Source organism: Nilaparvata lugens, chromosome 7 (assembly GCF_014356525.2).
Source record: "Nilaparvata lugens isolate BPH chromosome 7, ASM1435652v1, whole genome shotgun sequence".
NCBI lineage: Eukaryota > Metazoa > Arthropoda > Insecta > Hemiptera > Delphacidae > Nilaparvata > Nilaparvata lugens.
Window position 1 is genome coordinate 44,102,376 of NC_052510.1, and position 16,366 is coordinate 44,118,741.

At 34.0% G+C, this 16,366-nt stretch overlaps 1 protein-coding gene across 3 annotated transcripts in view; it reads left to right on the plus strand.

Annotated features, from left to right (window-relative positions):
• Positions 1 to 16,160, plus strand: part of LOC111048034 (RNA polymerase-associated protein CTR9 homolog) — a 29,255-nt gene extending 13,095 nt beyond the window's left edge. Inside the window, exons 11-24 of one of the 3 annotated variants that reach the window (XM_039432842.1) lie at positions 470 to 650; positions 2,682 to 2,830; positions 3,549 to 3,665; positions 4,330 to 4,475; positions 5,282 to 5,489; positions 6,794 to 7,017; positions 7,880 to 8,012; positions 8,623 to 8,759; positions 9,597 to 9,719; positions 10,595 to 10,727; positions 11,338 to 11,474; positions 12,293 to 12,520; positions 14,265 to 14,404; positions 15,853 to 16,160. In XM_039432842.1, the coding sequence (XP_039288776.1) occupies positions 470 to 650; positions 2,682 to 2,830; positions 3,549 to 3,665; positions 4,330 to 4,475; positions 5,282 to 5,489; positions 6,794 to 7,017; positions 7,880 to 8,012; positions 8,623 to 8,759; positions 9,597 to 9,719; positions 10,595 to 10,727; positions 11,338 to 11,474; positions 12,293 to 12,520; positions 14,265 to 14,404; positions 15,853 to 15,866 (2,070 nt within the window). In that variant the 3' untranslated portion in view covers positions 15,867 to 16,160. The remainder of the gene's footprint in view (positions 1 to 469; positions 651 to 2,681; positions 2,831 to 3,548; positions 3,666 to 4,329; positions 4,476 to 5,281; positions 5,490 to 6,793; positions 7,018 to 7,879; positions 8,013 to 8,622; positions 8,760 to 9,596; positions 9,720 to 10,594; positions 10,728 to 11,337; positions 11,475 to 12,292; positions 12,521 to 14,264; positions 14,405 to 15,852) is intronic. The other 2 variants (XM_039432843.1, XM_039432844.1) reach the window with 2 other exon arrangements.
• The last annotated feature ends 206 nt before the right edge of the window (positions 16,161 to 16,366 follow it).

Below are 16,366 nucleotides of genomic sequence, written 5' to 3' on the forward strand. Positions count from 1 at the left end.
AGAGCAAGATTCTGTAATTCGATTTAATTAAATTTAATTAATGAGTCATGTAACGTTTATAGTCTATAGGAAATGAGTTGAAAGAAGTAAAATGAAAAAATAGACCATATCTAAGGCCCGGTTGCACAAAAGTCTGTTAAACTTGAATGTTGAATATATTTCACCATAAACAAACAGAGAAGCCTTCCATGAAAATAAGCCTTTTCTTATTGGTTCTCGTGGCATTCAACCCCTGTTAGACAGACATGTTTGCAACGTCTAATGTGATTCTTCCAACTTTTTTTGGTGTATTTTCTTTCACCTTATTTTTCAACTGATCAAAATAATACAAATCAACCTATTTTTCAATGATATAATTTTTTTAAAGTAGCACTGAAAACTTCCTGTTTGTTTGCAAACTGATCTCAGTTACATGGCTACAATTATAATTTCTATTAAATTTTATTGAATTGCTTTTGATTATTTTTAGAATCCAGCCACGTCGAATGACGCTTACTCACAGATAGCGTTGGGAAATGTGTGGCTGCAGACTCTACATCAACCAATGAAAGATAAGGAGAAGGAGAAAGTCTACCAAGAGCGTGCTCTAGCAATGTACAATAAAGTATTAAGGAACGATCCCCGAAATATTTGGGCTGCACATGGCATTGGTAAGTTATGTATGCTACTTGAAACATCAATTTCAATTTTATATAATTAATCTCATAATCTTATGAACGTATTCAACCTTTTATTATTTAACTGTCATTGTATTGGTTCTGCGATACAATTTTTTGGGCCTCTTTGGGCCCTATTGATAAGCGAAATACCTAATAAGCGATCCTTGAAAACGTTCTCTCCCAAGAACGCTTTAGGAACCATTTAGAATCGTTCAACTAGTTACTAGAAATCCAAAGCTTGCTTGGCTGAGAGAATATTCTTGAACATCGTTTATAATATGACCCTTAAGTTGCATTAAAACTAATTTGAAAGTCCATTTATTGAATCAGCTCATTAGGAAACAAGGATCAAACAGTACAAAAATTATATTTCTCACAATTTTCATGAATAGTACAAATAGGTATGGGTCATTGAGTTAATTTCAACAACCCTTTCTTGTCGATGTTCCTCTTTGTTCTGTTTTGTCTTATAGTAGAAACTGTAAGAATATAATTTAGAGAAAAAGAAACATAACTTGGTGAAATAAACGAATTTTTATCTCAATTACAAATGAAAAATTCTGGTGTGGTACACTCACACAACTTTCCTTGCTCATTGAACTGTAAGCCTCATTCTTAAACGAGAATAATTTAGGGGAATAACAATGACGATTGGCGGCAACATATTTGAAACTACGATCAGACTTCTGTATATGTGTATAAATATTATTGTTTTCAGAGTACTTTTTCCTTTGTGTAAATTGTGAAATTTGATGATTTTTTTAAAAGTCGTCAAAACAGCTGTTCTACAGATGAAATATCTCGAATACGTGTTCTTTTTATGAACTGCTCTACCTACCTATCTCATGCACGAGAAGGAGGATACAAAGTCCATTTCTCAAGGATGGGGTGGACCCCCCATTAGTTTCCCAGAAAGGAGACTCAAGCCAGTTGATAGAGCTGATAAATAACTATACAGGGTATGAATTTGAAAAAAATCGGTCAAGTCATTTTTAAGAAAATCGTGAAAAACATGGTTTTTTAGTAATTATCCGCCGCCATTTTTCTCAATAATATTACGGAGCTCCTGAAATTTTCCCAGAATTGAGACTCATGTCAGTTGATAGGGCTTATAAATAGCTATCCATGGTATAAATTTGAAGAAAATCGTTAGAGCCGTTTTCGAGAAAACCGTGAAAAACATGGTTTTTTAGTAATTATCCGCCATTTTTAATTTAATTTCTTATTGTCGGATCCTCATGGTATACGGACCTTAAGTTTAAAATTTCAAGTCAATCGGTTGATTAGGAATGGAATTATCGTGATCACAGACATACAAACACACAGACCAACACCCAAAAATCATGTTTTTGGACTCAGGGGACCTTGAAACGTATAGGAAACTTGAAATCAGGGTACCTTTTTTTGGAAAGCAATACTTTCCTTACCTATGGTAATAGGGCAAGGAAAGTAAAAATTCTCTTATTCAGGATTAATAATTATTTTCGAATTGTCATATGAAGTGGTATTTGATTCTATAAGAAAATAGTGATTCTATCAAAATTTAATAATTTGCTCTAAACTTTTGTCCATAACAATAATTTGTTGAACCTTTGATTCATATTATCATTATATTGACTTGTTTAAATTGCTCCGCCTTCTTTATACTGTATGCTGTCCTGTATTATGCTGTCTTTAATGTTTTCTGACTGACTGTCTATTGCACTGAGTGCTCAATCACAATAACCAATTCTATTCCATTATTCTATTCCAATTGGAAAAATAGAATAGCTACTGTTCTACAGTGATTGAGAGATCTATTTCCAATTCCCAAATTGAAATTCTAATTAGAACTGTTTGTGCTCCTCAGCATGATAAATTCAATCAAGCACGAAAATTCTCGTCCATTGATACAAATGTCAGAACATTTTTTTAGAAGATCTGAAACTTGTTCTCCAATTTCAAACAAAGATCAATGAACAGTTCTATAGAGTTGATGAAATGATTTTTTTCAAGAATAACAACTATTGATTGTTTGAACAGGTGCTGTGTTAGCTCACAAAGGATGTGTGAATGAAGCCAGAGACATTTTCGCACAAGTTAGAGAAGCCACTGCTGATTTCTGTGATGTTTGGCTCAACATCGCCCACATTTATGTCGAACAAAAACAATATGTTAGTGCAATTCAAATGGTAAGTGCAACCTTTCCTATCAATACACTAACTGAGAAAATTCAGGGTTTGGCAGAACCCGATAAGTTTGTATATTGTAAAGTAAGTTACACACGTATAGATTTTTCGACGTTCAATTTTTGCCTTCCTCATGAAATCATCTACTAGATTAAACGGAACTTGATAAACACATGAACAAATCATCTGTTTGCCAAGTTATGTTCAATCTAATCAAATTTATAAGGACGAAAAATCATACGTCCAAGAATCGATGTGCGTGTAACTAGACAAACTCCATGATTTATCTTAATTCAAATTACTGGTTCGCACTGGTGCCATTTATTAAATGACTAAAAACTCCCATTTTAAACCATTCTTAAATATCATTATATTCATTTATACTTTAATAGATGCATTATTATTCTCAACTATGGATGATTGGGAAAGGAACAACAGGCTTAAACAATAGGTTATGTTCCCGTAATCTAAAAAATATTACCCTATCCAATATCTAATTGAATTTATGGCCAACAATTCAATGTAACATGTTGGCAACAATATTGCCAACTGGTTTATGTAAGCAGAATTACAAAAATAATACATGCAAATAATAAAATATACCTGATGCACTCATACACTTTCAATTCCCTATCTCAAACTCACATAACATATGAAATGAAATATAAAACTGTATGAATAGTATCCAACCATACAAGAAAAACTAATTATTTTGTTTCAGTACGAGAATTGCTTGAGGAAATTTTTCAAATATCATCACGTAGAAGTATTACAATACCTTGCTAGAGCCTACTTCAAAGCTGGCAAGCTGAAGGAATCGAAAATAATTCTACTGAAGGTAAGATAAAGTAATCAAATCTTTATTCATTCACTCCAATGTAATTCCTTGGTTTGTATTTAAATCACATTAATGAAACAATATGTATATTTGTGAGTGTTCCTAAATTTATATGTAACTAAAAAGACAAACTCGATGATATGCATTAAAATCGCGATACATTTTTCAGTCTCAATTTATAATATATTTACCCCTCTAAGGGTTATTGACCTCTCATCGACTTTGTAATTCATTTTTCAATGCATACCGACACATAGACTCTATAGTGGGATGCTACACGTCAGTTTAAGGAAATTAATCCAAGTATGTAAAGGACTTTTTTCATATTTAAAAAAAATGTTTTTTCTCATGTTTAATGTTTATTTACCTCTGACATGGGTTACATGACAGAGAGAAAAAAATTAGTTTGAATTTTCATATTTGACAAATTTGTTGAAATTGTTTACAATTTTATATAATAATTATTAATCTATAACGATGCATTTTAGGTGAATATTGTTGATTATTCACCATAATTTTGTAATTTTTATTTTGTTTCATCCGGTTCCATTTAAATTATTTTGCTGTCTCCCTGCAGTGCTGCATAATGGTAGGCCCACAGTTCTCACAGGGCTCAACAGAAAATAATTGTTTTCCGGTGAATTGCTATCGTGAAATGTTTCAGGCGCGAAGAGTAGCACCACAAGACACAGTGCTCTTGTACAACATTGCTCTCGTTCTACAAAGACTGGCAACACAGATATTGAAAGATGAGAAGTCGACGTTGGAAACTGTGTTGCAGGCAGTGCATGAGCTGGGCTTGTCTCACAAGTGAGTAATGCACTAGTAATTCAGTATAATTGAAATGAAATGATTTTATTTGAGAAATATACATATTCTACAGATGTCTCTACAATTAGAATGTTCCTCCAACAACAGATTAGATATTCATAAAAGAACATCATTCAGAAAAATGTTTAGATTGTAATAATATGCTAGTATATTGCTATTTATTTAATATTGTACAGATATAATTTACTCTCTCGACTCGTTTCCTTCATATAATTTACTCTCTTCTCTCCTTGCTTTTATTGTTCCTCTATATTGTACCATCTCAAGTACCCTTCAAAGATAAATATTTATTTTACGTTAAATTTCAACGTAGTCCGAACTAATACATTATGGCTAATTATCTAGTGCTGTGTTCGTGCAGTCTAGTAGTGGTGTACACTGTAAAATACCTTTACTACTATTTGTACTACTGTATGTATTTTGTACCTCCATATACATATTTTATAAAATACCTCTATTTGTACAGTAGAGGTTTAAGATAAGGCAGTCAGGTGGAGTTGAGGAAAATTACTTCAAACCTAACTGGTCCAAACAAATATTTAGGATAATTATCTGAAGCTGTAATCCTTTTGGTGTGTTCACTGTTAATACAGAGGTATTAGGTTAGGCAATCAGTAGAGTAGAGATCAATTTTTAATTGAAAACATTAAACAAATAATTCTCATTTATTCATTTTCTTTATCAAATGTATTTCATCCAATTTAATTTTATTTTTTTTATTGGTTGTAATTGAAATGGAGCCAAAAATGACAAATGGGGAAAATGTATCATATCGATTGTTGTAGATACTTTTTGTACCTGTCGGTGCATGGGGACAAGATGCGCTACGACGTGAACGTGGCGGCGGGTGAGGCACGGCAGTGCCAGGACCTGTTGTCGCAGGCGCAGTACCACGTGGCGCGCGCCCGTCGCCTCGATGAGGAGGAGAAGCAGCTGAGGCGCAAGCAGGAGGAGGAGCGCCAGGCCTTCAAGATGAAGCAGAAGGAGGAAATGGTATCCTATCAATATTCAATTCTATCAGACAAACAATTCTATCACAATACACATCATTTATTTGCAAAGCACATAATTTGATTACAATACACATCATTCAATCAACACAAAACAAATCTGACTACAACTTATATATAATGGGATTATAACACAAGTAAAATTGATCACTACACATAAGGTTACTGAAAGCGGAGCGTTGTCTTAAGTTTGTACGGACATTATTTTTGAGAATAATTACTCTAAGTATTGGATATATATATATATAATTATATATATATATATATATTCACTAAGACTCAGTGTGTTCAGCAAGGGGAAAAAATACGAACCAAATTTCCCCCACAACATTCACTAGATGATCAGAGATTTGATGAATTTTAAAAATTTCATAGAAATATGAATGAAATGGATTAGAATAGCCCCTTACTTTTGATTTCAAAGTGCAATAGATGAGTTTTATCTTTTGAATAATAAAATAATACACATTACAGGGGAATTTGGGCAAACATTAAATATACTAGTTTACTAGATGGTGGGAAAATGTAGTAGAACAACTGCATTATTATGTGCAAGAGTAAACCACTAGTATGTACATTAGTAGGGCACTCGCACTTTGACGCTCCAAAAAACAAACCAACTTGTTCCAAAGTTTGACGCTCTGCGAGTAGACGCTTCCAGTGTGTTTTAGCTCATTGCCCCGGCCCGGGCAAGATATTTATCTCGGGCCACTCCCGTGTTTCGGATGGACACGTTAATCCGTCGGTCCCGGCTGCCTAAAAAGTAGTCGTTAGGTCATGTCAGAGGCCCTGAAATTGATCAGTTGCGACCTGAAAACTCTGACACCAGACCTGAGCCAGCCAGGTCACTCGATATTATTATTATTATTAGCTCATTAAAATGATATTGTTCACGACGCTCCTCAACGCCACGCCACACTCCGCTCTGCTTTCAGTGTGTTTGTACCCTAATTCAATTACAAAAAAACATACTCTAATTACAAAAGATATAACTCGATTATAACAAGCAATCAATCAATTCCAACTGAACTTATTTGTCCCAACACAAATATCTGATTACAACAGATATAATTTGATTGTAACAATCAATCAATCCCAACTGGGCTTATTTTTCTACTTTTTATTTTCTACTTTTTCTATTTTTTACTACACACATAATTCAATTCGATCACAACAAACATAATCTGATTACAAGAGATCTAATTCCATTTTAGCACAAATAAAATTGATTACAGTACAAATAATTGATGTTGAACATAAATAATTTTCTTGATTGTTTGATTTTAGAGGTTGGAACAGGAGAGGAGGAAGCAGCGTGTGGAGGAGATGCTGCAGAAGCGACAGGAGTACAAGGAGAAGACGCGAGGGGCGCTGGTGTTCACCGACATGCCCAGCGAGAAGAAGTCGAAGGGTCGCGGGCGCCAGAGGGACAACGACTATGTGTCAGATTCAGGGGGCAGTGACGCCGCACCTCGCAGTCCCTCTCAGCAGCAGCCTAGGAACAAGAAGAGGTACCTAACCAAACATGCTTTACATTCAATTATTAAACAAATAACTTTATTAGAAAATATTTGTTCAGTCAATCATTCAACATTACACAACTTCCAGAAAAGTACCACATTCTACAGGCATTAGCCCAAAACGGTTCCAATTCTTATTTATATGAGAGTCCAAATGTAGCTAGGTTATGTCTTACTTTCAAATTTTTAAATTACACTCTGCAATTTACAATCATATAAAAACAAAAAACACAGATTATGAATCTGTAGTGCACATGCTCTACATTATTTTTGTATTGAATTGAGTGGCTAGTTGTCGACTAGGGATGGCTAAGGTATTAAGTCTGGACCACACTTATCATGCAGCTCTTCGATTCCACTCCGACGGATGATAACGGCCTAGATTTGTGCCACACGTGGCCATCACATGATCTGTCTCACCACCATCTCACTAAAATATCGGACATGAGTAGGATTGGAATTCTGCATAAGTGTGGCCTGGGGTTTTTTTTCAGGGAACAATGAATAGATGTTAAAATTTAGCTCTATTTCAAAACAAATAATGCACATAAAAACTCATATTATTGATATTAATCGTATATGATACTAATAATTAATAAGCTGTAAGTTTCAATTTGAATTTCTTTCTTTGAAATAATTCTTGAATTTTAAGTAATTAATTAGCAGGTGAATTTTACAAGATCGGCCAGCTAACTTGAGTAATGAGTATGGTTTAACTGGTGAGTTGAACTGCAATTGATATTAACATTTTCCAGTTTGAACTGTAGATTATCTGGTTCCTGTAATTTTCATTAACTTGATGAGCTACGGATAATTTGAATATAGCCTAATATTATTCTTGCTTTGTTTGTAGTGACGGAGAAAAGAAGAAGAGGAAATCTGGCCAAAGTGGAGCCAGGAAACGAAGAGAGAAGCAATCAGAAGGAGGCAATTCGGACTCGGACAGTGACAGGCCCAAGAAGAAACGAGGTCGCAAGTCAATCAAGGTTTGTTTTCTATTTGCATTACTCAATTATATTTTATCGCATTCTATTCGCATTCAAATAGAAAGGAAACAACAGCGTTAGTAGGCAAACATGCTCAATAAAACTCCAACGTATTATTATGATTGATAAGGTCAAGTTTACAGTCCACTTACTAATTATTTGATAAGATTATCAAATTCACCTACTTGAAATTAGTGAATATGAAACTTGTTCATGATATTCATTGAATTATCGTACAACCAGTTTTGTATGTTATTTTAACTCTTTGTATGTAGCATCCTTCTTGTTACTGTTATTGATTCTGTATGTTTTTAATTATGTGATTTGCCGACCTTTTTATTTGTTTATTTAAAATATTCATATGTTTGTTACTTCTATTGATATAACTCATACAATTTCCCTTAACAAAAAAACGTTTGATTTTTTGAGAACATTAAAGCGCAAGTTTAAAAACTGTATGGAAAACATATTACACTATTCAGGAAAAGTTCAACTTGATTGGCCTTATCTTTTTCTTCTATTTATCTATTTATTTTAAAAAGTCACAAGAAATTCTATTGTTGAAAATTGTGAGCAAATCTATATTCTATAATTTCATATTTTCCTACAGGAACCAAAAAGCAAGAAGACGCCTATCAAAGATGATGGATTGTCAGCGAAACAAAAACTGCGAATCGTATCAAAAGCGACTATTTCTACTAGTGAATCTGATAGTGGTGACAGTGGAAAGTTGAAGATTGCTAGTGGGTGAGTCATCAACTAACTTCATATCCACTAAAATGTCATTCTTTCAAGATTACTACTATCATTTAATTTCATTCAAGATGCTGTTTTTGTTGATTTCCGTTGATTTTCTTGGCAAACACCTTATCGGGAATCTCTAATCAGAATATGATGAGAAAGTTTCTTATTAAATCTCATAAATTCCAGAATCATTTGAGATTCATTCAAGCCTTACATTCATAGTCTTGATGATTATTAAATATTATTATATAGTTTTTCCACTTCATTTTTATTAGACTACTCTAAATTATTTACACTATTTGGACAATTGCAGGAAATTGCATGTAGGCTACTACTGAAATTTAGCAGGAAAATTGAAATAACCCGTGTTTGTCAAAAGGTTGATTTCCTCTCTCTATCCACTCTCCCTAATTATCAATTTATTTGATCATCATACACGAAAGAAATAGAACTTATTATATTGAATACAACTAGAAATGTCTACAACCAATCATTTATTGAAATAATGACAAAATAATTTCGGTTATTAAACAATCGTATCTAGTATTGACTATAGTTTTTATTGTCATAAAATTGAAAGTAATCTTCCATTAGTTTACTACAAAAGTTACTAGAAATATTGATAATAGTTTAACAACCGAATCTAGTTTCCCGTTATTGAATAGAGTAACTACTGCGAAGAGTTTCTTTATTCATAAAACAAACTTTTATCGCACTATCTTGCTTTTATATTTATCTCTATTTTGAATGCGTTATTTTCCCTATATTCTAGTAGTTTTTACCATGTTCCTTAGCATTTATTTTCTTATATTTTAGTGTAAATTGTTTACATTTTTTCAGTGGAGAAAGTGGTAGCGGCAGTGACCAGGAGGGGAAAGGAAAGGGCAAGAAGCGAATTGTATCAAGTGGCAGCGACGCCGCACCTCGCAGTCCCTCTCAGCAGCAGCCTAGGAACAAGAAGAGGTACCTAACCAAACATGCTTTACATTCAATTATTAAACAAATAACTTTATTAGAAAATATTTATTCAGTCAATCATTCAACATTACACAACTTCCAGAAAAGTACCACATTCTACAGGCATAAGCCCAAAACGGTTCCAATTCTTATTTATATGAGAGTCCAAATGTAGCTAGGTTATGTCTTACTTTCAAATTTTTAAATTACTCTCTGCAATTTACAATCATATAAAACAAAAAACACAGATTATGAATCTGTAGAGCACATGCTCTACATTATGTTTGTATTGAGTTGAGTGGCTAGTTGTCGACTAGGGATGGCTAAGGTATTAAGTCTGGACCACACTTATCATGCAGCTCTTCGATTCCACTCCGACGGATGATTACGGCCTAGATTTGTGCCACATGTGGCCATCACATGATCTGTCTCACCACCATCTCACTAAAATATCGGACATGAGTAGGATTGGAATTCTGCATAAGTGTGGCCTGGGTTCTTTTTTCAGGGAACAACGAATAGATGTTAAAATTTAGCTCTATTTCAAAACAAATAATGCACATAAAAACTCATATTATTGATATTAATCGTATATGATACATCGCATATGATACTAATAATTAATAAGCTGTAAGTTTCAATTTGAATTTTTTTCTTTGAAATAATTCTTGAATTTTAAGTAATGAATTAGCAGGTGAATTTTACAAGATCGGCCAGCTAACTTGAGTAATGAGTATGGTTTAACTGGTGAGTTGAACTGCAATTGATATTAACATTTTCCAGTTTGAACTGTAGATTATCTGGTTCCTGTAATTTTCATTAACTTGATGAGCTATGGATAATTTGAATATAGCCTAATATTATTCTTGCTTTGTTTGTAGTGACGGAGAAAAGAAGAAGAGGAAATCTGGCCAAAGTGGAGCTAGGAAACGAAGAGAGAAGCAATCAGAAGGAGGCAATTCGGACTCGGACAGTGACAGGCCCAAGAAGAAACGAGGTCGCAAGTCAATCAAGGTTTGTTTTTTATTTGCATTTCTCAATTATATTTTATCGCATTCTATTCGCAATCAAATAGAAAGGAAACAACAGCGTTAGTAGGCAAACATGCTCAATAAAACTCCAACGTATTATTATGATTGATAAGGTCAAGTTTACAGTCCACTTACTAATTATTTGATAAGATTATCAAATTCACCTACTTGAAATTAGTGAATATGAAACTTGTTCATGATATTCATTGAATTATCGTACAACCAGTTTTGTATGTTATTTTAACTCTTTGTATGTAGCATCCTTCTTGTTACTGTTATTGATTCTGTATGTTTTTAATTATGTGATTTGCCGACCTTTTTATTTGTTTATTTAAAATATTCATATGTTTGTTACTTCTATTGATATAACTCATACAATTTCCCTTAACAAAAAAACGTTTGATTTTTTGAGAACATTAAAGCGCAAGTTTAAAAACTGTATGGAAAACATATTACACTATTCAGGAAAAGTTCAACTTGATTGGCCTTATCTTTTTCTTCTATTTATCTATTTATTTTAAAAAGTCACAAGAAATTCTATTGTTGAAAATTGTGAGCAAATCTATATTCTATAATTTCATATTTTCCTACAGGAACCAAAAAGCAAGAAGACGCCTATCAAAGATGATGGATTGTCAGCGAAACAAAAACTGCGAATCGTATCAAAAGCGACTATTTCTACTAGTGAATCTGATAGTGGTGACAGTGGAAAGTTGAAGATTGCTAGTGGGTGAGTCATCAACTAACTTCATATCCACTAAAATGTCATTCTTTCAAGATTACTACTATCATTTAATTTCATTCAAGATGCTGTTTTTGTTGGCAAACACCTTATCGGGAATCTCTAATCAGAATATGATGAGAAAGTTTCTTATTAAATCTCATAAATTCCAGAATCATTTGAGATTCATTCAAGCCTTACATTCATAGTCTTGATGATTATTAAATATTATTATATAGTTTTTCCACTTCATTTTTATTAGACTACTCTAAATTATTTACACTATTTGGACAATTGCAGGAAATTGCATGTAGGCTACTACTGAAATTTAGCAGGAAAATTGAAATAACCAGTGTTTGTCAAAAGGTTGATTTCCTCTCTCTATCCACTCTCCCTAATTATCAATTTATTTGATCATCATACACGAAAGAAATAGAACTTATTATATTGAATACAACTAGAAATGTCTACAACCAATCATTTATTGAAATAATGACAAAATAGTTTCGGTTATTAAACAATCGTATCTAGTATTGACTATAGTTTTTATTGTCATAAAATTGAAAGTAATCTTCCATTAGTTTACTACAAAAGTTACTAGAAATATTGATAATAGTTTAACAACCGAATCTAGTTTCCCGTTATTGAATAGAGTAACTACTGCGAAGAGTTTCTTTATTCATAAAACAAACTTTTATCGCACTATCTTGCTTTTATATTTATCTCTATTTTGAATGCGTTATTTTCCCTATATTCTAGTAGTTTTTACCATGTTCCTTAGCATTTATTTTCTTATATTTTAGTGTAAATTGTTTACATTTTTTCAGTGGAGAAAGTGGTAGCGGCAGTGACCAGGAGGGGAAAGGAAAGGGCAAGAAGCGAATTGTATCAAGTGGCAGCGACAGGTCGCGAAGCAGGAGTCGGTCGGGAAGTAGGTCAAGGTCGGGTAGTGGCTCAAGGTCAAGGTCGAGGAGCGGCTCAAGGTCACGATCGAGGAGCAGATCCAAAAGCGGTTCAAGGTCGCGCAGTGGTTCAAGGTCCAGAAGTGGCTCAAGGTGCGTCAATACTTCATTCATTACATTTATTTATCATAAAAAAATTATGGAAATGATTGAGGAGGACTAATAAGCTCCAATGTTTTTGTTAAGTTCGATAAGCTAGCCTTTGTATTATTCCGAATCAGGTTTAGTCCAGTCAAGGAAGAGTTATAGAGGAAAAGTTTGGAAGACAATATTCGACCCCGCTTTTCTATTTAGGGTAGTAAGGAGGTAAACATATCAAAAGTCCCCACCCCTACCCCGTGTGTTAAGAGGGTTGGGGTGTTTCAAAGGTACCATTTTTTGGTTTCTCGCATATAACTCGGAAACTTCATCTTACGGACATGACTGTTTCATACAAAATTGAAGGATACATAAATTCCTACAATATTCATCCTACAACTTTTTCTGTATCTCCTTTAGTTCCCGAGATATCCACTCTTGAATGTGTGACATAAAAAAACACGTTCGCTTCCAATTTTTTGCCATGTTTGGCAATTTTTTGCCATTGCTCTTATAACTTCTTAAATATTGATGGAAAAAATCCATGCTGATTATGAGCTGATAGAACATCAAATTCTCTTCAATTTAACGTATAATTTCACACTTTTACGCATAAGATGCTATAACAATGGAAGGAAAACTTGGAATAGAGAAAAAATACGTCAAATTGAAGATAATTTAATGCTCTTCAAACCTACAATAAGCATTAATTTTTACAATGCATTGTTGGAGAGTCATAAGCCCTGAAAGAGCAAAAAAATGGATAGAAACCTGTTATTTCGACAATTCCACACTTTCAAGAGCGGATATCTGGAAAACTGTTGGAGATATCACAAAACTTTATTGAACAAAAATTGTAGAGAATTTATCAAACTTGATTTTTGAACATTTAGTCATGATGGTTAAACGCATTGTTGCCAAGATATAATCGTGCAAGCAAAAAGTTGAAAAACGCAACATTTAAACCACCCTTATCCCTTCAGCACATGGGGTAGGGATAGGGACTTTTGATATGTTCACCCCCTAACTGGTCCCAACAAAGCTGCAAAGTCAAAAATTGTGCTGAAAACTGAAATTTTTGCAAAACTGAAGATTTCACACTCAACACTAAAGCTGCTGCAACAGTCGTAGGGAAATGCGTAAAAGTGTGAAATTATACGTTAAATTGAAGAGCATTTGAAGCTCTATAACCTCATAATCAGCATGGATTTTTTCCATCAATATTTAAGAAGTTATAAGAGCAAACATGGCAAAAATTTGGATGCGAACGTGATTTTTTTAAAATGTCACACATTCAAGAGTGGATATCTCAGGAACTATAGGAGATACAGAAAAAGTTGTAGGATGAATATTGCAGGAATTTATGTATCCTTCAATTTTGTATGAAACAGTCATGTCCGTAAGATGAAGTTTCCGAGTTATATGCGAGAAACCAAAAAATGGTACCTTTGAACCACCCCCACCCCCTTAGCACACTGGGTAGGGGTGGGGACTTTTGATATTTTTATCTCCTTACTACCCTAAATAGAACTGCGGTGTCAAATATTGTCTTCCAAACTTTTCCTTCTATACCCTTTTTTGAGCATTCATTGCCTGGACTAGTTATATTCACCACAAATTACTTATCAGAAACATTCGCATTCAAAAATTCGATACACTGTAACCAAAAATATTCATAAATTGTGAGATTTTGGATGATGATTTAAGATTTATTTTTACTGAGGACTTATTGCTAATATAAAATATTTTTTCCTTTAAGGTCGAAAAGTCGTTCTCGATCAAGAAGTGGATCAGCGAAGTCCAGATCGGCATCCAGGTCCAGATCTCGTTCCAGGAGTGGCTCAAGATCTCCGTCTCCAGAAACTAGAAAATCTGTTTCTGGCAGTGAAGGTTCTGGAAGTAAGTACATAATTAAATAATTCATTCTACACCTTGAATCTAGTGATTTTGGTTAATTTTTATTGATGCTAAACACAAATGATAATGCCCAATTGGAAAGTAGATACGGAAAGTTAATGGCTGCCAGTGCTTTTTATTAGGTCACTTTCCACTAATTCTCAACCATTGAACTTTTGGCTTAATGGAAATTGATCAAAGCCGCTTATTCTTATAATTGTTTTTATTTCTATCTTCAGAAAGTATTATGTTTGATTTTAGTTTATTTAGCACTATGAATTACTTGTTTATTGTTTTTGAAGGGATGGATTCAAGGATCCAAAGGTTCAAAGAACCCCACAAGTCAACCGAAGCTTATTGTTTTCCCAAGTAGTATGTTAGTTAGGTAAACCAATACCTATGTCCTTTACAAGAACCAGGAGTTTTTCCCTATACTAACATTCCATTCATCACCTGGTTGCAATCCTTGTCGCAATCCAGTGTGATATGCTTGGCAGTCTCTTCAGACTGATTAGTCCTCGTGACCTACGTGAGTTCCACTCCTGGCCTTCTTTGTAGGTCCTTCAGCTGAGGAAGGGGCGGCCAAGTTGCCTCTAGGGCGCCCGGCCACCCTTGACTCAGCCTCTTGACCCACACTTGTACCTGGAGTTTCACCCATCTCTGGTCTCTTGGGTTTTTTTGTTTTTGCCCCTCCGAAACTTCGCAGGGTCAAAAGACTCACATCTCCCAAGAAGTTTTGCCTTAAATTTTGCCTTGTGGTGAGTTTTGGCCTCTCCACCCACAAACTCGTGACCTACGTAACCTACGTGAGTTCCACTCCTGGCCTTTTTGTAGGTCCTTCCACTGAGAGAGGGGACGCCAAAATGCCTCTAGGGCGCCTGGGGCCCGGCCACCCTTGACTCAGGACTCAGCCTCTTGACCCACATTTGTGCCTGGAGTTTCACCTATCTCTGGTCTCTTGGGTTTTCTTTTTGCCCCTCCGAAAGTGCCCTAATGGGGCAGATCCCGTGGGTTTGAAGGCTAGGCAACTTCTGGAGTTGCCTTGAGGTCCATTTTAGTCGCCTCCTACGACAAGCATATGGATACTGTGGGTGAATTCTGGTTTTCAACACATTCTTGAGTACGATGATCAACTCAAAGCTCCCCTAACCCACAGGGGGCATGAATTACTTACTTGACTACATAATTGAATCATTATCATAGGTTTTATCAGATCTCTGTTGTTACAACGAAAATCGGAATAACCAACAGCATTTCATTGTCAACACGATTTATTGGAATAGATGTCTTGAATATATTTGTTCATTTTCTTTGCTATTTATTGAAGTATTGTCTTTCAGTTGATAGTGGTTCATGTTTTCAAATTCAATTGTAAATTCAATATGAAATTCATTCATTCTTAATTAAATGACTTGAACGATGATTCTAAAGCTATTCTGTTTTTTTTTCAGGTGGCAGTGACTAAACTACGGTCGTATTCAATTATTAGTAAAAACAGTTTCAATTTTACAATATGGAAACAATATGATGCACTTGGAAATTTGTCAAATAAACTACCTATTTAATATAGATTTACTTTTTAAATGAGAACTGATTCCTTTGTTCTTTTTCATTGAGTTGAGCTGGTAATATGTTATTATCATTCTTTTGTCATTGAATATGTTTAATTTTCTTTTTTTCAAAGGAACATCAATGGCAATAATCAATATTGATGACTTTATTCAAGTTTTCTAATAAATGTAACTACTTTAATTTCTAATTCAGTTGTTTTTTATTCATTCCATTTTAATATTTAATTTTCCATAGGTTGAAGTTCATGAATTCATACCAAATGTTACTCAACATTGTAAAATTCTTTCTGAAAAGAGATCAAATTTACCTTATAGTTCTCTAATAATAAGTTACATTTCCTTATGCTAATGCCAATATATTTTTTGCTCATAAGTCCATGACTTATTGCCACTC